General features: G+C 49.5%; 1 protein-coding gene across 1 annotated transcript in view; it reads left to right on the top strand.

The window, feature by feature from the left end:
- BDH1 (3-hydroxybutyrate dehydrogenase 1) overlaps nt 1–23,614 on the top strand; it is a 42,359-nt gene extending 18,745 nt beyond the window's left edge. The window contains exons 5-7 of the mRNA XM_070509140.1: nt 14,790–14,931; nt 21,284–21,436; nt 22,810–23,614. Of these exons, the coding sequence (XP_070365241.1) occupies nt 14,790–14,931; nt 21,284–21,436; nt 22,810–23,279 (765 nt within the window). The 3' untranslated portion in view covers nt 23,280–23,614. The remainder of the gene's footprint in view (nt 1–14,789; nt 14,932–21,283; nt 21,437–22,809) is intronic.
- The last annotated feature ends 801 nt before the right edge of the window (nt 23,615–24,415 follow it).

Below are 24,415 nucleotides of genomic sequence, written 5' to 3'. Positions count from 1 at the left end.
GGGTTTTTAAAAAAATTGTGGTGAAATTCACGTAAAATTTACCATTTTTAAGTGTACAGTTCAGTGGTATTAAATATATTCACATCGCTGGGCAACCATCACCCCCATCCATCTCCATAACACTTTTAATTTTATCAAACAGAAACTATACCCAGTAGACAATAACTCCCCATTCTCGTCTACCCCAGACCCTGGCAACTACCATTACAATTTGTGTCTTTATGAATCTGACTACTCTAAGTACCTCATGTGAGTGGAATCATACAGTGTTTTTGTGAGTGGCTTATTTTACTTAGCATCATGTCCTTAATGTTCATCCATGCTATAGTCTATGTCAGAATGTCCTTTTTAAGGCTGAATAATATTCCACTGTGTGGATATATTATGTTTTGCTTATCCATTTATCTGTTGATGGGGACTTGTGTTGCTTCCATGTTTTAGCTATTGTGAATAATGCTGCTGTGAACATAGGTATACAAATATTTCTTTGAGACTCTGCCTTCAATTCTTTTGGGTATATACCCAGAAGTAGAATTGCTGGATCATATGGTAATTCTATTTTTAATTTTCTGAGGAACTGCCATACTGTTTTCCACAGCGGCTGTACCATTTTACCTCCCAACGACAGTGCACAAGAGTTCCAATTTTTCTCCATAGCCTTGCCAATACTTGTTTTCTGGTTTGTTTTTTTTAAGATTTTATTTTTTTCCTTCCCAAAGTCCCCTAGTACATAGTTGTGTATTCTTAGTTGTGGGTCCTTCTAGTTGTGTCATGTGGGACGCTGCCTCAGCATGGCTTGATGAGTGGTGCCATGTCCACGCCCAGGATCCAAACCAGCAAAACCCTGGGCCACCAGAGCGGAGTGCATGAACTTAACCACTCGGCCACGGGGCCGGCCCCTGTTTTCTGGTTTTTGATAGCAGCCATCCTAATGGGTGTGAGGTGGTATCTCATTGTGGTTGTGATTTGCATTTCCCTAATGATAGCAATGTTGAGCATTTTTCGTGTGCTCGTTGGCCATTTGTGTATCTTCTTTGGAGAAATGTCTATTTAAGTCTTTTGCCATTTTTGAATTGGGTTGTTTGTTTTTTGTTGTTGAGTTTTAGGAGTTTGCTCTATCTTCTGGATATAAATCTCTTACCAGATATATGATTTGCAAATATTTTCTCTCGTTCTGTGGGTTGCCCTTTTACTCTGTGGATAGTATCTTTTGATGTACAAAATTTTAAAATTTTTATGAAGTCAAATTTACCTATTTTTCTTTTATTATCTATGCCTTTGGTGTCGTATCCAAGAAACTATGGCCAAATCTAATGTCACGAAGTTTTGTCCTATGTTTTCTTCTAAGAGTTTTATTGTTTGGGTCTTACATTTAGGTCCGTGATCCATTTTGAGTTAATTTTTGTATATGGTGTTAGGTAAGGGTCCGGCTTCATTCTTTGCACCTGGATACCCAGTTTTCCCAGCACCATTTGTTGAAAAGACTGTCCTTTCCCCATTAAATGGTCTTGCATCCTTGTCAAAAATCAATTGACCATATATGCGAGGGTTTATTTCTGGGCTCTCTATTCTGTTCCATTGGTCCTTATGTCCGTCTTTATGCCAGCACCGCATCATTTTGATTACTGTAGCTTTGAAGTAAGTTTTGAAATCAGTAAGTGTGAGTCCTCCGGTTTTGTTCTTTTTCAAGATTGTTTTGGCAATTTGGGGTCCCTTGAGATTCCATATGAATTTTAGGATAGGTTTTTCTCTTTCTTCAAAAAAATGTTATTGAGATTTTTATAGATACTGGATTAAATCTCTAGATTACTTTGGGTAATATTCACATGTTAACAACATTAAGTTCTCTAATCCGTGACCTTGGAATTTGTTTCCATTATTTACGTCTTCTTTAATTTCTTTGAGAAGTGTTTTGTAGTTTCCATCGTACAAGTCTTTCACCCCCTCGGTTAGGTTAATTCCTAAGTATTTTATTCTTTTGATGCCATTGTAAATGGAATTGTTTTTAAAATTTACTTTTCAGATTGTTCATGGTTCATGTATAGAAATACAACTGATTTTTGTGTGTTGACTTTGTGTCCTGCTACTTTGCCGAATTCATTTATTAGTTCTAACAGTTTGTGTGTGTGTGTGTGTGTGTGGAATCTTAAGGGTTTTCTACATATAAGATCATATCATCTCCAAACAGATAATTTTACTTTTTCCTTTCCAATTTGGATGCCTTTCATTTCTGTTTCTTGCCTTATTGCTCTGGTTACAACTTCCGATATTATGTTGAAGAGAAGTGGCCAAAATTAGCCACAATTTACCATCCAAATCTTCCGCTGGAAATTGCAAACCTTCAACAGACTCCAGAGTTCCAAAATAGTTACAATAGGCAGATTCTGCCAGTGCCATTGTGGTCTAGGTGGGGAGACAGATTTCTAGTGCTTCCTACTCCATCATCTTCCCAGAATCCTACTTCAAGTTGAATATTTAACACCTGTACTGCCCAGGACCTGGGCAAAGTTCTGTTGTTGTTTTTTAATTGCTTTCCTAACAACTGGCTCATCTGTTACTTAAAACAGCCCACACCTTTTCCATTTGCTTCAGTCTCACTTGTTCTTCATAGCTTTGTCCATTCATTCATTCATTCATTCATTCATTCATCATTTGCTAAATGCTAATGATGTGTCTGACACTTTACTAGGTGCTGTAGACGACTAAGACCTGGTCCTTGCCCCCATGGAGCTCACTGTCCAGTGGTGAGGGGACAACCATACACAGACACAGCTGGAGGAATTAGAGTGAAGAGGGTTCTCAGGGTTGTGCAAAGAATTTTTAATGAGACTACATAGAAGAAAGGGATTGATTCCGGCAGAACAGAGGAGGTAACATTTGTTCTGGGCCGTGGGGAGTGAACAATACTGTTGTAGGTGGAGACGGAGAGGAATGACCTGAGCGAATGCTTGGAAGCATGAGGCTCCTTTGGGACTCATCCAGTGGAGTTTAGGGTGCATGAAGGGAAGCACTGTAAAAGTAATTAGGACATGAGCCTGCAAAAGTAATTAGGAGACAGCTCCCTCAATTTAGAGAGTTGTGCAACCATCACCACAATTCACCTTTAGAACATTCGCATCACTCAAACATTTCCCTCTTGACCATTTGCACACCTACTCACACCTACCTCTAGTCCTAAGTAGCCACTGATTTCTGTTTCTTTCGATTTGCCTTTTCTGGACTATTCATATAAATGGAGTCATACAACGCATAGGCTTGTGTACCAGGCTTCTTTCACTTAGCATAATGTTTTTGAGATTCATCTATGTTGTAGAATGTATCGGTAGTTCGTTCCTTTTTACTCCTGGATAGTATTCTATTGTATGGATATATCCTACATTAAAAAAATTCATTCACAGGGCCGCCCTGGTGGCACAGCGGTTAAGTAGTGCTCACCTTCTGCTTCGGCGGCCCAGGATTCGCCTGTTCGGATCCCGGGTGCGGACATGGCACCACTTGGCAGGCCATGCTGTGATAGGCATCGCACGTATAAAGTAGAGGAAGATAGGGCACAGATGTTAGCTCAGGGCCAGTCTTCCTCAGCAAAAAGAGGAGGATTGGCAGCAGATGTTAGCTCAGGGCTAATCTTCCTCAAAAAAAAAAAAAAAGAAAAAGAAATTAATTCACGAGTTGATGGATATTTGGATAAAAATGTTTGGATTTTTGGCCGTTATGAATAATGCTGCTATCAACATTCACACACATATCTCTGTAGACATGTGTTTGTACCTGGTTACTTTTAATGGAATCTAGAAACCAACACTGGGCATTAGGTATGCTCATTGCTAATAGGGCATTTGCTGCTCCTTGTCTCTCTCAGTGGAGAGAGCTAAAAGATGTATAAATAATCAGACAGACATATATATATGCACACACTATATTTATTTATGTCTATATATCCCCTATCTACATTCCTATAAATATCACACATTCATAAGGTTATACTGACCTCCTATTCCAATTCAACATGACAGCATTCTTCCTTGCTTCTCTCACTCCATTTCGTTTCTTCCTTCTCCTGCAATTAGGACCTTGATTCGCAACTACATCGATGTATTTACTCTCATTTGGCTAATCCTATAATACACACACAATCGCTTCAGAATTGCTACGTTCATACCATTACAAACAGCCAGTCTAAGTTTTTGTGTCAGCTCAGATCTTCCAAGAAGCAGATGCCAAAATAGGATTAGATGTGCAAGAGATTGATCTGGGAAATGCCCGTAATGGCTAACGGGGAATGAGACAGGAAATGGCAGGGAACGCATTTAGACTGCGATGCAGGTCAGTGAAAAGGCATTGGAAGGAAGGGGATGAGGTGGGCAGAGCTTCTGACTGCAGTCCAGGCAGGGCATCCTGTTTAGAATGATGGGGAACCCCAAGCGAAGGGCTCCTGCTGGAGGAGACCTGCCTCAGGCAGGAATGGCCCAGCGTGCCTGCCGTGCTCAGCCATCAGCTGACAGCAGCCCAGGCTAGCGTGCCCGTGGCTGTGGTCATGGCATTCAGGCTGCAGTGGATCTGAAGGTGCAGCAGCCAGAGACCATCTGTCAACTGCTCCCACAGCAAGTTGTCCTGAACGGAGTTCTACTGTGGCCACCACTGTCGAGCTTAAGACTTTTTAAAGTATTTTTTATCTATTGACTGAACATATACCAAGTACTATGTTTAAAAGTTACTTGGATTAATTATCTTTTTCTTTATCATTATACTATTTATTTGAAATACAGTTTGATTCATGTATTTGTTTGTATTTTGTTCCCCCTCGTTCCTGTTGATTTAATTTGTTTGGAATATGTAAAACATTAACAAGGCTGTAAAGTCAAAATTGTATAAAAAGGTTTACTCAAAACAGTGTTACTCTCCCACCACCTATCTTTTCCACTCCATTCTCTCCTTTCTCCCTTCTTACACAAATGTTTGCATACTATGTGTGCCCTTTTGCACTTTAAAAAAAAAAAAACTTAACAATGTTTCATGGAAATCGCACCCTATGAGTTCACAGAGATCTTCCTCACTTTTTTTTAACAGCGTCATAATACTCCGTTGTGCAGGTGGACCATAGTTTACTCCGCCAGTCCCCTATATGTGAGCAGTTAGGTTGTTTTTCAATATTTTGCAATTACAAGTAATGCCACAATGAATAACCTTGTGCATATGTCTTTTTGTATTATTGGGGGTTTATCTTTAGGGTAAATTCCTAGGATTGAGATTACTCTTGTGTCAAAGGGTCTATAAAATATGTTGTCATTTTTAAAGATATTCTCAAATTTCCCACCATAAGGGTTGTGTATTTTACATTCCCACCAGCAATGTATGACAGTACCTGTTTCCACACAATTTCACCAACAGAGTGTGCTTCAAGCAAGACCCAGAAGTTGTTCACAGAGCCCCTGTACTCTCACGCTATTGGCCAGAACTTAGTCACATGGCCTTCCCTGGCCACTGTGGAGGCTGGGAAATGTAGTCAGTACTCTGAGACAATAGGTACCCTGCTGAAGGTCAGGGGTTCTGCTGCTGTAGAACAAGGGAAGAATGGGCATTTGGGACAATTTGTTGTCTCTGCTTAGTGGATGAGATATTTTTCTTTATTTTGAAGGCAGTAGGAGCCAAGGGAAGGAATTTTTTTTCATACTGGGTTTAATATCTGTAAAAGCAATATCTGCTCAATGTAAAAATTTCAATAATATAAACACACACAAATAGTAATTTGCTTTGCCACAGTCTGAACATATTTCCAGATCAGAGAAGAGTTTATTTGTCCTTTTAATTTTTGTTTCTTTTAAATTATGGAAGTAATACATATTCATAGTAGATTCAAACAGTACAGAAGTGGATGATATAAAAAAGTGAAGTCTTTGTACTTCAGTCTTTTGCCCCAAAGTAACTAAAATGCATGTGTGCACATTGCTTGTGACTTTTGCTATTATAAACAAAGCCACATTCATAATCTTGCACATATCTTTGCATGCTTTCACTAGTAATTCTTAGGAAAAATTTCTAGATGTGAAAGTACTAGGTGGAAAAGTGTGCAGATTTTAGATTTTATTCAAATCTGCCTAACTGCTCCCCTAAAAAGCTGTAACAGTGTCTGCTCCCTCTGACAGGGTATGAGAGAACCTGTTTCAGGAGGGATTTGGAGACAATGGGTGTGGCCTGCTTGGAGCTGGGTTTTCTGCATAATGCGGACCTGCCTCAGCAGGTCCTGGCAGGAGCTACAATGCCACACAGCGCTTTGAGCCTTTAAAGTTCCTTGTCCATAAGTTTAGCACCTGTGCCATTGTGCTCGCTTGTCCGGTGACACAGAGGCCGCACCCTGATTCCAGAGCACAGTGCAGAGGCTGCTCGGTGCTGCAGAGGAGCCTTCAAGAGGGTGTAGGGACCTTGGGTTCTAGTCCCAGATCAGCCATTAACCCAGGGACTGGGCAAATACTTCCCCTCCCTGAGCCCCAGTCTGCTCTTTATAATAAGAGGGTTGGACTGGGCGATCGTAGGTCCTTCCACTCCTGGTAATTCCATGATTCAGTGACTGGAATTTCAAAGAAAATACCAGACAAGATCACTGCCAGGTTGTGTAGGTTAGTGTCTACCTCTTAACTATTTTGGTGTCATGGTCTGTCTTTTCTGGTCAAAAGCTAGAGGGGGCAGAAGTCACTAGGGCTCTGAAGAATGTGTTTCTACTCATATTAGTTATGCAAATCCAAAAGGTCAGAGCCACCAGAGACTAAGGACAAAGTGCCGTAGGAGCTGGAAACGGGAGATTCTTCCAGCCGATTCTGAGACGTTAAGCCGCATGATGGATTCCAGCTGCCTCTGCACCCACACACTCTGCCTGCTCTTATCTCGACTCACTCTCCTCTTGTGCTTCAGATCTCAGTGCCTCGGGCCAAGTCAAGGACATGGCTCCAGCAGATGTCTCCACTGTCCTAGTCATTAACCTTTCTCTCTCTACGGGGTCATTTTGGCACATGTGCACATGCACACAGATATACACACACACCTGACACAATCCCACATCCTGTGTGCACTACTACCCCGTTTCTCTGCTTCCCTTTGTAGAAAAGCACCCCAAAGGGTTGTTTGTACTAGATACATTCATTTATTTGCTTCCCATTTTTTGTCCAACCCGCCCAGGTGGGGCTTTCGCTCCGTCACTCTGTTTATTTGTTCGTTCATCCAGCAAACATTCATTGAGCACCTCCTCTGAGCCGGCAGTGTTCTCTGCTGGAGACACAGGATATACCATTCAGTGAAAAGTTCTCGCCCTTGTGGAGCTTACACTGAGGGGGAGAAATAGACAAGGAGCAAGGTAAATAAGTAAATTGCTTCTCTGTGGGATGATAAAAGCAATGGAGAAAAATGAAACAGGAAAAGATGGAGGGTGAAAGTTACCGGTAGAGGGGTGTTCAGTTTTAAAGAGGGAAGAACGACCTCACTGAGAAGGTGACATTGAGGGGAGGAGAGGGAGAAAGTCTTGCAGATATGTGAGGGAAACGGGGACAGCCCAGCCAGAGCCCTGAGGAGGGTGTGGGCTGGAGAAAGAGCGGGAGGCTTCTGTGGCTGTAGCCGAGAGAGAGAGAGAGTGAGAGCGAGAGCGAGAGCGAGAGCGAGAGAGAGAGAGAGAGAGAGAGAGAGAGAGAGAGAGAGGGAGGGGAGTCGTGTGAGGTGAGAATGGGGGGCTGAGATCCTGTATCAGGGAAGGAACAGACTGCCTCTCTCCGGGAGCACAGGGAGGGCTTGATGGGCCAAGGTGGCATCTCATCGCCATCTGGAAGGACGAACAGGAGTTCCCTGGGATGGGGGGAGGTGGCATATCCAGGCATTGCCGGTAGCTTGAGGTAGCTGAAGCCCAGTGCCCTCGTGGAGGGAGAGATGAGCTGGGAAAGGAAGGCAGGACTGGACCAGGAGGGGCCCCAAGAGCCTCTGACACGGACGCCAACAGCCCCCATTTTGCCAGACCCATTGGCCACTTCTCAGACCATATCACACTCAACCTGCAGACCTGACCAGACAAATCACTTGCTTGTACCACTTTATTTCTTGACTTCATGGAGCCCTGTTCTTCTGGTTTTTCTCCATCTCCCTTGTTAGTTCCTCCTTTGGCTCATCCTAGAGCTGTTACATGCCCAGTGTTTCTACTGTGTGTGATAGATGCTCACATGTAACATGTACCGAGTGTCCTCACATCCTGCCTTGAGGTGCTAGACACCTAACAATAAATGCCGAGAGACTGTCAGATCTCGCTGGCAGGCTTCGCCCATCGCCTGCCTCAGTACTGTAATAAGTTGGGGTGGAAGGGGGTGAGCGGTTGGACAGAGTTGTTGGTATGCTGTACTATTTTCCTTCTCGTCTCAAGTGAAATGAACTGGGCTTCAAGACAACTAGTTGGAGAGCTTACCTTTTGTATCCTGGAGTCTGAGGCCACAGAATGGAGTGTTAATGTTTACCCAAGGAAGTCTAAAGACCCCAAATGAGGCCAGAAGTGGCTTGTCTGGAAGCAGAGCTGAGAGAGCTGCATAGAGAAAGGCTGTCTTTCACCCAGACAGGACACTGTTGCCTGGACCCGATGTGGGCAATGGGGAGAGTTGACTGGAGTCATCTTAAGGGCACCTGTCCAGTAAGACTCCTAGGAGGGTCTGTGTGTCCCCAGCCAGAGGGGTGCCTCACTGAAGTCCAGACTGAGGAAGAAGATGCCCAGCTGGAGGAGGGAATGGCTGGAAGACGGAATGGCACGGGAGGTCTTCAGTGGAGGGAACCCACAACAGCATCCCCAAGAAGGGAGGGCCAGCTCTTATGCATCTGCCGTCCCAGGGCACCAACTGCAGACACTGATGGCACCACCCTCAGAAGACTACAGTCTTGTTTGCCAGTCCCTGGATCCAACCCTGAAAGGGTCAGAGGTTAAGGAGCAGGAGAGGAGGAGGAGCTAGAGAATAATGAGACAGACAGCCTCCACCCCTGCTGGCGTCCCAGCCTGCTTCCCGCACTCCGTCAGGCCTGGGTCAGGGCAGGCTCTGAAGTGGATACAAGTTTGAGAGTTTGGGTATTGAAAGCAGGCTGGGCGGGAGTTACTTGATTAGTAGTCTGAACTGGACTCTTTATACCAAACAAAGAGGTTCTCTATTATCTGAGAATAAGTGGGAAAGCTACAAGGTTTTGCCGGAAATTTCATCCAGGGGTGGAAAAAATAGCTTAGAGAGGAAGTTAAAGGGATAGTGAAAGAAGTGGGTTTATCAATAAACCAGTTACACAGGCACCAGCACAGGAGGATCAAAAGCTTGTCCCTGAGCAGCAAGATAGACCTGGACAAAGACAGAAACCCTGGAGCCAGGGGGGCAGTGTGGCGTTGGCCTAAGGACAGGTGGATCTGAAGGGGACAGGCTGCCATAGTCTGTAGCCTACGGGCTGAGGGCGGTTGGGAAAGGTTTCCTTTGAAAAGCTGGAGGCAAACTGGCCGTCTCTGTCCCTGCGGATGAGGACTCATGGGGAGGTCTGTCCGGCGAAGGTAGGCAGATGGGGTTTGTCTCCTGGGGGCCTGAGTGCTGAGCCTGGAGCTGTGGGCAGTAAGACCAACTCCCAGTTTCCTCGGAGAGAACACTCTTGGCTGCCAAGCTGCCAAACAAAGTTCATGTAGGTACCCTGACCTGGAATGAGGGGCTTCCTCTGGGGACCCCAGCGGCAGGGGCTCAATGCTGCCTAGAGGCACAAGGAGAGGTCTGGTGTGGGCGTCTGAGAGTTGCTGAGAGATAGCAGCAGGGTTAACAAAGTCCAGAAAGAGGGGAGGACGCTCAGGTCCCTCTCATGCATCTCAGCTGGAATGTGTTCTGTTGGAAGGAGACATCAGCACCCCTTTGGCAACTCAGCCCACTTGGGCTCTGCTCCCAGGGGCGTTTGAGGAGCCAGAATGTGAAGACTGCGTTAAAACAAGATACGTGTTTTCCTGGTGCCTGTGTGCTGTCTGGAAAGGAGACGTGTCTGTGGGCACCAGCCCCTCTGGACTGGAGATGGGATCACAGGGAGTTCCTTTCTGGTGGGCCCTCTGTGGGAACGGTGGCAGAAGCCCCAGGCCTGTCTGCTCCCCTGTAGATGGAACACCTGCCCTGTCGTTTGGGGAGGTTGGCACACCGAGGGGTGTTCAGAGCCGAGCCTTGGCCTAACCAAGCCTCACAGCTGGCTGCTCTGTGCAAAGGTGACTCTGGGTGTGGCTGCCACCCCCAGTGCCAGGCTGGGCAGAGCCTGGGGGGCCATGCCATTTTGCTTCTGCCAGGGCCACCGGGGAGGCTCCCTGGAGACAATGAGAGTTCAGAGGTGGAAGAGATCTGAGAGAGGGATCAGCCTGACCTCCTGTCTGATGCTAGGTTGTCTCTGCACCACGTTCCCCACCCTGCCCCAACCCCCACCTCCACCCTCATTGTTGCAACACCTCCCAGCAGTCCATGCCATCTTCTGCCTGGGAAAGTCACTCTTCATTGTGAGCTGAGTTTAACTTCTTGGCCCTGGTTCTGTTTTCTGGGCTGCACACAATAAGTTGGCTCCCTCACCATCGTGTTCTCCCTGAGTCTCACCTCCAGAGTGATTATAGGCATACTTCATTTTATTGCACTTCACCGATACTGTATTTTTTACAAGTTGAAGGTTTGTGGCAACCCTGCATTGAACCAGTCTATCGGTGCCATTTTTCCAACAGCATTTGCTCACTTTGTGTCTCTGTGTCACATTTTGGTAATTGTCACGATGTTTCAAACATTATTATTGTTATTATTATAATGAAATTTGTCATGCTGGTCTGTGATAAGTGATCTTTGATTACTAGTGTAATTTTTTGAGGGGGTGCCACAAATTGCACCCACGTAAGATGGTGAACTTAGTCGGTAAATGTTGGGTGTGTGCTGACTGCCCCACTGACAGCTATTCCCCGTCTCTCTTCCTCTCCTTGGGCTCCCTTATTCCCTGAGACACAACAATATTGAAATTAGGCCAATTAATAACCCTACAATGGCCTCTAAGTGTTCAAGCGAAAAGAAGAGCTGCACATCTCTCATTTTAAATCAAAAGCTGGAAGTGACTAAGCTTAGTGAGGAAGGCATGTCAAAAGCCAAGACAGGCCAAAAGCTAGGCCTCTTGTGCCAAACAGTTGGCCAAGTTGTGAAGGCAAGGGAAAAGTTCTTGAAGGAAAGTAAAAGTGATCCTCCAGTGAACATACTATAAGAAAGCGAAGCAGCCTTATTGCTGATGTGGAGAAAGATTTAGTGGTGTGGATTGAAGATCAAACCAGCCACAACATTCCCTTAAGCCAAAGCCTGACCCAGAGCAAGGCCCTAGCTCTCTTCAATTCTATGAAAGCTGAGAGAGGTGAGGAACCTGCAGAAGAAAAGTCTGAAGCCAGAAGTTGGTTCATGAGGCGTAAGGAAAGAAGCCGTCTCCACAACCAAAAAGTGCAAGGGGAAGCAGCAGGTGCTGATGTAGGAGCTGCAGCAAGTTGTCCAGAAGATCTAACCAAGATAACTAGTGAAGGGGCTACACTCAACAACGGATTTTCAATGTAGATGAAACAGCCTTATATCGGAAGGAGATGCCATCTAGGACTTTCATAGCTAGAGTGGAGAAGTCAATGCCTGGTTTCAAAGCTTCAGAGGACAGGCCTGACTGTTGTTAGGGGCTAGTGCAGCTCGTGACTTTAAGTTGAAGCCAATGCTCCTTTTTCATTCTGAAAATCCTAGGGCCCTTAAGAATTATGCGAAATCTACTCTGCCTGTGCTCTATAAATGGAGCAACAAAGGCTGGATGATAGCACATCTGTTTACTACATGGCTTACTGAATATATTAAGCCCACTATTGAGACCTTCTGCTCAGAAAAAAAGATTCCTTTCAAAGTATTACTGGGCATTGACAATGCGCCTTGGTCACATAAGAGCTCTGATGGAGGTGTGCAACGAGATTAATGTTGTTTTCATGCTTGCTAACACAACACCCATTCTGCAACCCATGGATCAAGGAGTAATTTCAACTTTCAAGTCTTATTATTTAAGAAAAACATTTAATAAGGCTATAGCTGCCATAAGTACTGATTCCTCTGGTGGATCTGGGCAAAGTAAATTGAAAATTCTCTGGAGAGAATTCACCATTCTAGATTCCATTAAGAACGTTCGTGATTCATGGGAAGAGATCAAAATATCAGTATTAATAGGAATTCGGAAGAAGTTGATTCCAACCCTCACGGATGACTTTGAGGGGTCGAAAACTTCAGTGGAGGAAGTAACTGCAGATGTGGTGGAAACAGCAAGAGGATGAGAATTAAAAGTGGAGCCTGAAGATGTGAGTGAATTGCTGCAATCTCTTGATAAGACTTTAACAGAGGAGGAGTTGATTCTTATGGAGGAAGAAAGAACGTGTTTTCTTGAGATGGAATCTACTCCAGGTGAAGATGCTGTGAAGATTGTGGCAATGACAACAAAGGACTTGGGATATGACATAAACTTAGCTGATGAAGCAGCTTCAGGGGTTGAGAGGACTGACTCCAATTTTGAAAGAAGTTCTACTGTGGGTAAGACGCCATCAGACAGCATCGCATGCTGCAGAGAAACCGATCGTGAAAGGAAAAGTCAATTGATGCGAGGGACTTCACTGTTGTCTTATTTCAAGAAATTGCTACAGCCACCCCAAGCTTCACAACCACCACCCTGATCAGTCAGCAGCCGTCAACATCAAGGCAAGACCCTCCACCAGCAAATAGATTATGAATCGCTGAAGGCTCAAAGGATGGTTAGCAATTTTTAGCAATGATTTTTTAACTAAGGCATATGCATTGTTTTTTAGACATGATGCTATTGCACACTTAATAGACTACAGTATAGTGTAAGCATAACTTTTATACGCACTGGGAAACCAAAAGATTTGTGTGACTCACTTTATTGCGGTGGTCTGGAACCAAACCCACATCTCCAAGGTACGCCTGTATCTCCAGCACCTTTGGCCCTATTTCACGTGGTCACTTCACCATTCTTTCCTATGTCCCTCTGTGGTTGTATGATGCAGGTCCTCCAGTCACGGGGTTAGGGTCCTCCTGGTTCAAACCACTTACGAGGCTCAGCCCAACCCATGGAGAACTTTCCACTGCTAACGTATGCTGACCGTCCTATGCTTCCTACTCTGGCCCTTGTCGGGCATGTTTGCTTTAGTACCAGTCATATGTGCCCTGAGCAAGCCCTTGACTGAGAGTGGGCATTTCTCCCTCACTTCATCCTCTGGCAGCTGCTCCTGTCCTCTTGTAAGATACACCACTGTTGCATGCACCACTAAGAAAAGGCACTGCCAATTAAATTATGACTGACAGTGTTTACTTTTCACATCGATTGTAGCTCATCCGTATGGTGGAAAAAAATACGTGTCATAGAATTGACGAAATATGGTAATACAACCTGCCTCACGACGAGAGGACTAATGAGATAACTCATGTCAAGTGCTCAGCACAGTGTGAAGCACAGTAAACACTGCATAAATGACAGCTACTTTTATTCACATTCTCCGGCAGCTCACCACTGCCCCGAGCAGCTTCCTGCCCACTCCAGCCTCGGGTCCCACCACTTCCTTATGCCTCTGCTCTGCCTGCAATGGCAGCACCCTCTTCCCTCTTCCTGAAGTGCCCTGTCCCCAGGGCCCCCTCTGGTTAATGCCCTCAGCAGTCACTAACTTCGGAAGGCCTTCCCTGCCTGCCTCGCCTTCGGTGCAGCCTCCCACCTCCTACAAGCTTCCATGCTGCAAATACTCCCCGTGTTGTTTGCTGACTCATCTGTCTGCTCCCCTAAAATGTGACTGTTCGAGAACAGGGCCTGAGTTGTTATTTTTTTGTCTCCAGTTCTCAGCACAGTGCCCGAACATGATAGAGGCCTGAGAAATGTTTGCTGAGTGAGTGACACTTTGTTATGGTTAATAATACTTGAATTTGCATAGCACGTTATGGTTTAACAGCTTTTTAAATAAAGGTTTCCTCATTAACCTGAGCAGGTCAGGATAGGGGATGATGTCCTTGTTTCCACCTGGAGCTGGAAAAACTGGGCACTCGTTAGGGGTGCACCTACGTGCCCAGAGCCTGGTCAGGGACTCCGCAGGACGTAGAGCTTGGCCCTGGCCTCTTACCAACTTGGGGGGGATGGGCCCTTGGCTTGGGCCAGAGGTGGCAAACTGGCAGCCTGCTGGTCACCTGTGGCCTGTGGATGTGCTTTGGTTCACACAGTGTTTTTTTAAAATGTGAATAAGTTGCCAACACTTAAAAAAATTAGGAGATTTCACACAGAAAATTCCCAATTACAAGCTTAAAAATATAAGCATCTGGCAACCCTGGGCTTACATACACATGAGGACAACAGCCAGCAGGGGTTGAGAGGCGAGGCGTTTGCTCCCCTGCCAAGTCCCTACCCTTCTCATCGTCTGATACCCACACGCCTGGCCCTGGTATGTGTTGAGTTTGCAACCTCTGCTTAGAGAAAGAGTGCTGCCGGGGGGTCTGGGGGCTCCTGGTTGTGTCTATGGCACTTCTTCTGGTGCTTGATTTGTCATCAGTGCTTCAGGGTTGGGTAGAACCACCTGCAGGTGGAGCAGCCCAGGTGGGCCTCCCGAGACCACCCCCTGCGGCTGTGAGTGAGCCCCAGCCTTTGGCAGGGACTAGGGGCCAGCTCCCCGCATTGGTCACGGTCTTCATCCTGGAGGCAGGGTGGGAAGGAGCGGGGTGAAGCAGCTCTTCTCTCCTCCCCAGGACAAAGGGGATGTTGGGGTCAAGGAACTGGACAGCCTGAAGAGTGATCGACTGAGAACCATCCAACTCAATGTCTGCAAGAGCCAGGAGGTGGAGGCAGCAGTGGAGACCGTCCGCTCCAGCCTGGGGGACCCTGAGAAAGGTAGGGGCACCTGGGGCAGCAGGGCAGTGCACAGGCCACTCTGAGGATGCCCCTCCTAAACCACCCCCCTCCATTTGCTGGTATCCTGCCAGAGACCGCTTTCCTTATTGTTCAAGCTCTTCCTCCTGCCCAATAGGAGGAAGCAGGTTAAATTAAACACACCCATGCAATAAGGCAATATGAAATAAAGCCAGACGTGATTTCAGAAGCTACAGGAACCATGAATGGATGTGCACTGGTGCAGGTCACCTTGGCCAATGCTCATTGAATGCCCATTCTCGGCCAGGTACTGGGCCGATTGTTGGAGACACAAAGATGGCCAAGACACAGACCATGTCCCCAAGGACCTCACAGTTCTTTGGGGGGCTGACCCAGGTGATTTCCACATCCCCTCTCAGGGAGCAGCACAGGCCAGAGGGATGCCTTGGGGTGGGGTGGGGAACAGGTCAGTTATGGCAGATTGTGGCAGAGACAACGAGTCAGGGGTCAAGTCTAGCGGAGGAGGTAGCAGCAAATGAGGTTGGGAGGGAGGTCGTCTGGGGCCCGGGGTGCTGGGTGAGGGAGCATGGCTGCTCTTTTGAGAGCAGTGGGAGCCAGTGAAGAGGGGAATGACCTGGTCAGACCTGGGAAAGCTCACTCTGGGGACTGTGCCAAAAGTGTGAAGGGTGGATTTAAAGGGGGAGCATGAGTGGGAGAGGCCTGAACAAGGGCAGAGGATGCTGGGAGAGAGTGGGGATCAGACTTGGGGAGTATTGAGAAGACAAAGCTGGCTGGACGTGCTGACTGATGCACGTGGGGTTGTGGGAGAGACAGGGGGTCTGTCTCCTGGACACCTGGCGCCCCTTGCTAGAGGAGCAGGTTGAGGGACCAGAAGACGCTGAAGTGCCCATGGGATGCCCTGGGGGAGTGTCCGGGCTGGAGATGGGGTGTCCAGGGTTGGAGGTGAGACTAGGAGTGGATGAGATGCAAGGAGGGCACTCCTGGGGAACATGAGCAATTAGGGCCCGGAGAAGGGGAAGAGACAGCTGTGAGAGAGGTTGGGTCCAGCACCCCAGAGCTAAAGGAACAGACAATTTGGGGGACAGTAGCCAACAGGGTCACATTCTGCAGAAAGTTCCCATAACATAAAGACTCAAGCGTTCTCCTGGTTCAGCGCATGGAGGATCTCGGTGGGGGGGCTCTGTTCTAGAGCAGAGGGGAGGGGATGCCAGCGTGGTGGTGCTGCCTGGGGAAGCCAGTCTGGTCTACTCGCTTCATCTCTGACATGTACCTGTGAGCTTCCTGACAGCCCAGGCAGAAAGGGCATGCCTCCTTCACCTCTCTGCTTTCCCACAGCACAGGGTGGGGGCAGTTCTCCTGAGTGGTGACTTCAGTGGCTGGTAGGGAGCAGGGAAGGGGTGGGGTGACCAGGGCCTGTGCTGGGCACCCTGCCGAGCATTATCAGTCAAGTGGAGATGCCTCAGAAGCTCTTGTGCTGTGTGGCTGTCACAGAAGCCGTTGCTTGGACTACCAGCCTGTCACTGATCGTCACCTTGTCAGCCCAGTGCTGCTCCCCTCCCCACCCCATAGCAGGCCATTCCCAGGCCCTCTGCTCTCTGAGGAGAGGCCTGTGAGTTCCCAAGCTCACTGAATATCTGCCTACGAATTAACAGGCAGAGCCAGGGCTCCTGTCCCATTAGGAGAAGGCAGGCTGGGTCCCACTGGGATGGCTACCAGCTCGGAAGGTACAGCCTGCATCACCCCCTTCCTGGTGGTAAATCCTCCTCTACTCGCCTTCCCTGGTGGCCAGGGTGTCATCTTCATAAACTACTAGGCAGGAAAACAGCTGCAGTCAGCGCCACAAAGCCACTTCATTCCAGCCTGTGGCGGGGGGGGGGGGGGGGGGGTTGCTGATTAGCATGCCCGTGGGAAGGACTCATCACGTAGACCTGAGCACAGAGTGGGGCTGCACCAGGGCTGAGGGCTGCTCAGGCCCTGGTTCTTGTCCCCTGCCACCGGGGCAGAACCACCTCCGTTCCCCGTACTGGACTGGCCAGTTAGCCTAATAGGCAAGGGAGCCCACGGGGGAGGCACTCAGCCCCCCGCCCCTGGACCGGGCGCCAGCTCCAGCACCAGCCCTGATGCATAAACCCTTCCCTGCTGCCCTTCTCCGCGGGACGCATTCCAATGGGGGCTCATAAACCACTCACCACGATCTTACTTACTAATATTGCATTTTTGGGAAAAAGATTTGAAAATTTTTAGGTCTGAAAAAGAAAATAAATCCGTCAGATATGTGGTTGTGCAGGTCTCTCTGTCTCCCCCTCTCCTCCTCCTGCCCTCCCTCCACCCCCACCTCACCCGGGGGGGCCCCCCAGACGGTGTCTTTTTCCCAGTAAAGCCGCTGGATTTTTCCCTTCTCTGGCAATGCTGTTTTTGAACTCCAGGTGGCGCCCTCCCAGAGCTTTCAGACCAGCTTGCTGTTCCTAAGCAGGCGGCTGCTTCTGACTCACGCTCCACCCAGGCAGGAACTTTCGAGGAGACAAGTGGAGGGCACGTTTTGATGGCTCGTTTGGTGCCCTTCACCCTGGCTCTGTGGAACAGTTGCTGCCAACAGGGGAGCCAGCCATGGGGGTGAGATGAAGGGACTGTCTGATTAGAGCAGGTGAGCCATCTGCCACCAGCTCTCTGCTCCCCAGCACGACTGTGAGGGACTGGACATCTGGAGCCTGTAACCAGCACTCACCTCTTCCACCCCAGGAAAGGTCAAGTGAGAGGGCCAACCGGCAGGCTGTGAGCGTGGTCTGATCTGGAAGCCACTTAACCTCGCAGGCAGTAAGCATTTATTGAGTACCTGCTGTATGACTGGTAGTGTGCTGAGCATCAGACAGGTCTGACCTGGCAGGAGGAGTTTGCAGTTGGACACCAGGGGGAAGTCAGTGGCTTCACGGCAGGACCTGTGAGCAACGGTCACAGCACTGGGGATGTTATGCACGGACAGGGAGGCCCTATTATCTGGGACGCCCTCAGTCTGGGAGTGAGAAGATGGGATTTACTCTGAGCTTCACCTCTTACTGGAAGGGTGACCTTAGGCTTGTGCCTCACCTGTGTGGGCCTCGCCTTGCCCGTCTGTGAAGTGGGAGAAGTGCTCAGAGAGCCCTCCAGTGCTCACACCTAGGTCCACCCGCTGCAGGAGCGTGCGTGGAATTTCAACAGAAAGCTGCTCTCACGCTGAGGGGTGAGGGAGCTGAGCAGAGGCAGGAGGGCCACTGTCAGAGGGGTAGCAGGCTGTTCAGGCCTTAGGAGGACCGAACACATGAGGGGGAGTGGGTGAGAAGCGTGGAAAAGGAGGCCTCACATCCCCACTAGGAGAGGGAACCATCAGAGCAGGAAGAGACAGACAGGGGAGGAGAGCGTGGCTGAGGGGCTTCGTGAGGTGGGGGAGAGAAACAGAGACAGGGAGACCCAGAGAGGCTTCTAATACAGGGAGGCGGTAACAAGGACCCAAACTAATGCTGTGGAAACAGGAAAGAAGACACTGATCCTAGTGACCCAGCAGAGAAAGCCAGCAGCAGGACAGGGTTAAACATATCCCCTCATACAGCCTGAGTCCTAATTCTGTCCTGTCCGCCTGTTAGCTGGGTGACATTGAGCAAGGTGCTTAGCCTCTCTGAGCCTCAGTTGCCTCATCCAGATATGGGACAGTTCTGTGTCTGCTGCGTAGGTTGGCTGTGAGGATGAGGTGAGTTAATGGATGCAAAGTGCTGAGTTCAGGGCCTGGCAGCTGTCCTCTGACCCTTCTCAGTGAGATTAACAGTACTTGGTGACTCATTATTTGGGGAGAAGTGAAGGAGCCGGAGGAGTCAAAGGTGAAAGTGAAACTACTAACAAAAAGGAGGAGCCAGCTGGGGTAGCTGGGAACTTGATGTATTGGTGTGGGCAGGGTGGGTTGGGGACCTGTGGGACATTCAGGTGACAGTGACCATCAGGAGGAGGAGACTAGGGTTAGGAGAGAACGCCGACTCCCGAGGGACCCCTGGGAGCCATGGACGCGGAGGTGATGCTGGGCCGTTACAGACAGCTGTGGTCCAGGCCAGTGGGAAAGTAGTGAGTGTATTCACTGTTGGCCGAGGACTCCAGAGAGCTCCTGCGTCCACAGAGCATTACTGCGTATCAAGTCAGCCGTGCTCTGATCCGGGAGCAGTGTGCTTTTATGGGTCAAGTTCAATGAACCTTTTTGGATATCAGTGTCAGATGTAATTAATTTTTAGATGGAAAAAAGACTGTGTATTTTGGGTCATGTGATACTGCCCTGTATGAATCAAACACAAAGTGGCTGCAAAATTCCAAGAACGTAAAGAAGACCAAGCTGCCCAAGCACGGAGTGTAATTTGAGGGAAGGTGGCCTAGCACAGGACATGGGGGGACCCCTGCATCTAGGGCAGCAGGTGGAAGAAAGGTGCCAGGGAGGATGGAGGAGATGCTTGGGTATTATTAATGGCCAGGGCGGAGTCAGTGGCAAAGAACCAAGAGTAGTGCTCACACCGTGGAGAGGTTGAGGAGAGGGAAGACAGGGTAGTGTCCTTAGCATGTGGCACCTGGACACCCTGGAACAGGGTTGGGACCCAGAATAGCAGGGAAATGGGAAACTGGAGGGCGTGACTTTTGTTCTCAGGAGCCTGGCCAACGAGGAAGGAGAGCAGACAGTGGCATGACGACATGGTGGGGTAGCAGGGTTAAGAGAAGTTTCTCCAGGACATGGAGACATGGTGTTTGTATTCACCTGACAAACATTTATTAAGCACCTAAAATGTACAACATTGAAGGGAAGGAGTTGGAGGCAAGGGAAGAGTTGAGGTTTCATGAAAGAGAGGATTGAGGGCCTATGGTGGTTTGGAAGGTGGAGGGTGAGGTGTGAGCCTTCGCAAGTGGTGAGAGGCCTCCTGTGCTCTGGGAAGAGGGGAGGGGGGATGTCTGCAGGGAGGGGGGCAGGCGCAGCTGTGGGGGTGGAGCGGCTGCGTCAGGAGGTCAGTGAGGGCGGAGGGCTGGCCCAGCCTCAGCCGCTGCGCTGCCTGGGGGAGTGGGAGTGAGAAGTTCAGGAGCACTTTGTTAACCAGCAATTTCCTTTCCCTAATAAATGGCCTTAATTCTCCGTAATTGAAGGAGATGGCACCAGAGGTCAGTTGACGAAGCTTTAATTTGGGTAACACGGAAGGAAAGCAGCTAGAGACCAATTACTGTGTCATTTACACAAACTCATTTCCATGATTAACTTGGAAGCAAAGCGGGGCCTGAGCTGCGCAGGCGCAGGCGGGGCGCCCAGGAGGGCCGCTCTACCCTGAGGCTGCGCCTTGGGAAGGAGGAGCCGCTTCCCTGAGGGTTTCCGCAACAAAGAGGCAGGGCCGGCTCTGTCCTGACGCTCCAGCCCATCCAGTGCTTGCAACATTCCTCCTTGCCGCTTCCCCCGGCTCAGCTCAGCCTCTGACTCACTGGGCGCACTGCAGCCAGTCCTGGCCGCTCATGGCGTCCCTTTCCCCAGCTGTAAGATTAGCTCTCAGACCAAGTGAACTCCAAGCAGCCTTCCAGTGCCAATGTTCTGTGTCTACAGAAGGCAGTGTCCCTTAGCTGGTCTTGCAGGAAACGGTCAACCCAAGGATACTTGAGGAGTGGACATTTGCTCCGACCCTGTACTCAGCCCCATAGGCCCATGCAAGGCTGAGGGATGTTCTCTACCTGCAAAGACCGGGTTTATACATGTGGGATATTGACACACAGGTTACTGGGTCTGGGGGCTTACCATAGGATAACCAGCAAACAGTGCGTGGTCCAGACAGGGAGGTTAGAGGACGGAGTAATTGTTAGGTGGGTCTCAGGGTGGAGCGGGATGAGGGTGTGACCTGAGATCAAGGCTGGGCTGAGCCCCTAACTTGGATGCTGGGTCCGCTCTCTGGTCCTCCAGGGAGGGCTTGGCCTGGCTTCCAGCAAGAGAGAGAATGCAGGCAAAGGCTCAGAGGCGGGGATGCAATAAGAGGTGCCCGGGTGCTGAGTGCTGGGATGCGACTGCATGGAATAGAGTGGAAGTGAGTGAGGGGGCACCTGGCAGGGCTGGGTGGTGATGGGCCCAGAGAATCGATTAAAGCAGAAGATAAGGATTGGACTTTCTAGACTTAAGGGAGGCTCACAGCCAGCACTTGAGGCCTCTCTGTCTCCTGTTGTTCTTGGTGACTCTAGAAAGTGTCCCAAGAGCCTTGGGCAAGATGCCGGCAAGTCCTGGGAACAAGGCATGAGAGTGGGGAGGGGAAGGGGCTGCAGGCTGATGGGTGCTGGCTGAGGTGGGGCCCACATGGTGACTGTGGTTCTGTCCTGCTATCAGGCATGTGGGGCCTGGTTAACAACGCGGGCATCTCAACGTTCGGGGAGGTGGAGTTCACCAGCATGGAGACCTACAAGGAGGTGGCGGAGGTGAACCTCTGGGGCACGGTGCGGATGACGAAGTCCTTCCTCCCCCTCATCCGAAGGGCCAAAGGTGAGTCGGAAAGAGACCTCCCTCCAGCCCCCCGCACCTGCCCCACCTTTTCATCTTTGCTCAGAATGGAAAGAGGTCTCAGCAGATCCAGCATCCACAGCCCAGTGAGGCTGAGCACATGGCTCCCAGGGGCCACGTGGGGCCCGTGGATGGTGGCCAGTAGAGGTGCTGTGGCCAGGTGGGTGGAAAGGGACATGTGGCTTTCAGATAGTAGAGCAGGTAAGGGCCACAGTCTCTGCCCCAAAGGCTAAAAGCTTACAGCAGCAATCCCACACTGGGAACCTAATCTGGAGAAATAACCACCCTGTGCACAGAGCTGTGTGGACACCTCAGGCATCAATAGGGGTGTAAATTTTGGTATATCCATTCTGTGGGTTACTATGCCATAGTTAAAAAGTGAGACAATTGTGCTCTAAGTAAAAATAATAATGATAATAACCAAGAGTAGAAATTTGGAAAACACAAAACACCCAAACCGTGTGAGGTAGCCAAATGCAAGCAAACTACCTAAGAAGTCACTGACTCAGATTTTCACCCTAGAACAGCAAGCAATTCTGGCAAAAAGGGGAAGATCCATATGATCTATCCCACAGTCCCAGAAGTACAGGATGAACCTAGAGAGCAGCTGTAGGATTTTAGAAGAAAACCCCAACCCTTCAGCGACTTCTAACTTAGAGGTTTCTGAAAGGTGCTTCCCCATAGTGCCCAGCATGGGGCTGCCCGTTTACTTCCAGGGGCACACCCGGGGCGAGCGGGTCCCCGGTCTGCCTGGGCTTCCTTGGCTGGGCTGGGTGAGCTCCACCTCCATCCCGCTGCCCCCAGGGCTGGGAGAAGCTGTGGTCAGCTCCCAGCAGCCCTAGGCTGGGCCTGTGGGAGAGCCTCTCCAGGTCACCACTCTCTCCCCATGCCCGAGACTCTGCCCACATGTCCTAGCCTGAAGTCAGGTTCAGACCCTGCCCCTGCCCTGCTTACTTGCCCTACCAGGTGAACACAATTTGGGGTGAAAATGCAATGGGAGAATGTTCGAGGGGAGACACAGTTGTGTGTTGTCCATTATACTGTGCCCTCTTGGCATGCAGGCCTGCTTCCCTCTCATTTCCCCTCCCCTGTCCTGCCCTGCACAGTGGGCTCCCCAGGAAGTATCAGGGATGCAGATGCTGATGTGTGGGCCTGAGCTAGCCTTGACTTCAAATGAGAAGGCTCCCTGACCCTGGATGGTTCAGAAAGCCAGGCCCCAGCCTGGCAGGCAGCAGAATAGGTGTGAGAGGCCAGGGGGCCAGGTTCCAGCCAGGCCTCCAAGAGCCTGCCAGGCCCCAGGCCCTCTGTGCCGCCAGACAGTGCCTCTGAGCCGTGTTTGCTCTCTTCCTCTGTAGGCCGCGTCATCAACATCAGCAGCATGCTGGGCCGCATGGCCAACCCGGCCCGCTCCCCATACTGCATCAGCAAGTTCGGGGTGGAGGCCTTCTCCGACTGCCTGCGCTATGAGATGCACTCACTGGGCGTGAAGGTCAGTGTGGTGGAACCTGGCAACTTCATCGTTGCCACCAGCCTCTACAGTCCTGAGCGCATCCAGGCCATCGCCAATAAGATGTGGGACGACCTGCCTGAGGTGGTGCGCAAGGACTACGGCAGGAAGTACTTTGATGAGAAGATCGCCAAGATGGAGACTTACTGCAGCAGCGGCTCCACAGACACGTCCCCAGTCATCAACGCTGTCACCCATGCCCTGACCGCCGCCACCCCCTACACCCGCTACCACCCCATGGACTACTACTGGTGGCTGCGGATGCAGATCATGACCCACTTTCCCGGAGCAATCTCTGACAAGATCTACATACACTGAAGAGTTCTGCAGTGGCCTGTGGCTGTTGGGGAGCCTGGTGAGACAAGAGGAAGGGAGGGAGGAGCTTGTGTGGTCACCTCTTGATTACTCACTTGTGGATTATCCACAGCCCCAGGAGGACCCACTACCAGTTTTAGTGTTAACCAGAGGGGGTAGCCCAGACCAACTTGTGTGCACAGCGAGTAGCTGGGCGTTCTCAATCAGGGCGCGGAGGGGCGGGCAGGCCCCCTAAAGCTCAGGGCAAACCTGGTGCCTCCGTCTTTCTGGAGTTGATTTCACATGAAGATTTTGGGCAAACATCCTTATATTAAAAACAGATTTATTATAAAATAGAATCCGAATCCTTTACATTTTTAAGCCAAAACATCAGTTGGAAAAAAATGTATCTCATTTGATTCCTAAGCCAGCCTCATGAGTAAAAGGACAGATATTTTTTCTTTTGTACATGAAGAATTTGCAGCCCAAAGGGGATATATGAATAACCCTTTTATTGCTTATAAATGGTACAAGTAGTGTATTCCTGCCACTGCCATAGAAACGCTTCAGGTTTTGTGTCCGAGGGCTGTTCTGGATCCAGTTGTCTAGGAATCCTCTGCTGAGCTCTGAATCCCCACCTGAGCCATGCATACCCTGTGCCCACTGCGCACCTCTCTCCATGTCCACAGTACTGGTGTGTGTGGCCCCCAGCCAGCGATTCAGAGCTATGTGGAGGGGGTGAGGCCATTCTGGAGATTTCCATTTGAGATATCTCCAACCTCTCTCTCTTTTTTTTTTGAGGAAGATTAGCCCTGAGCTAACATCTGCTGCCAATCCTCCTCTTTTTTTGCTGAGGAAGACTGGCCCTGAGCTAACATCCGTGCTCATCTTCCTCTACTTTATATGTGGGATGCTTACCACAGCATGGCTTGCCAAGCGGTGCCATGTCCACACCCGGGATTCCAACCGGCGAGCCTTGGGCTGCTTGAAGCAGAACATGCACACTTAACCACTGCGCCACCCGGCCGGCCCCTCCAACCTCTCTTAAGACTTAGGATAAACTTGTGTGGAGGTGCTCTTTGGCTAAGAGGGTGGTTTGTTTCTGGTTTGGGTCTGCTTGGTTTTGCCTGGAGTGGGACCCATGTTAATGGGGCATCCTT

The sequence above is a fragment of the Equus asinus genome, chromosome 5, assembly GCF_041296235.1.
Source record: "Equus asinus isolate D_3611 breed Donkey chromosome 5, EquAss-T2T_v2, whole genome shotgun sequence".
In the NCBI taxonomy this organism is placed as follows: domain Eukaryota; kingdom Metazoa; phylum Chordata; class Mammalia; order Perissodactyla; family Equidae; genus Equus; species Equus asinus.
This window is presented reverse-complemented; position numbering and strand designations above follow the sequence as displayed.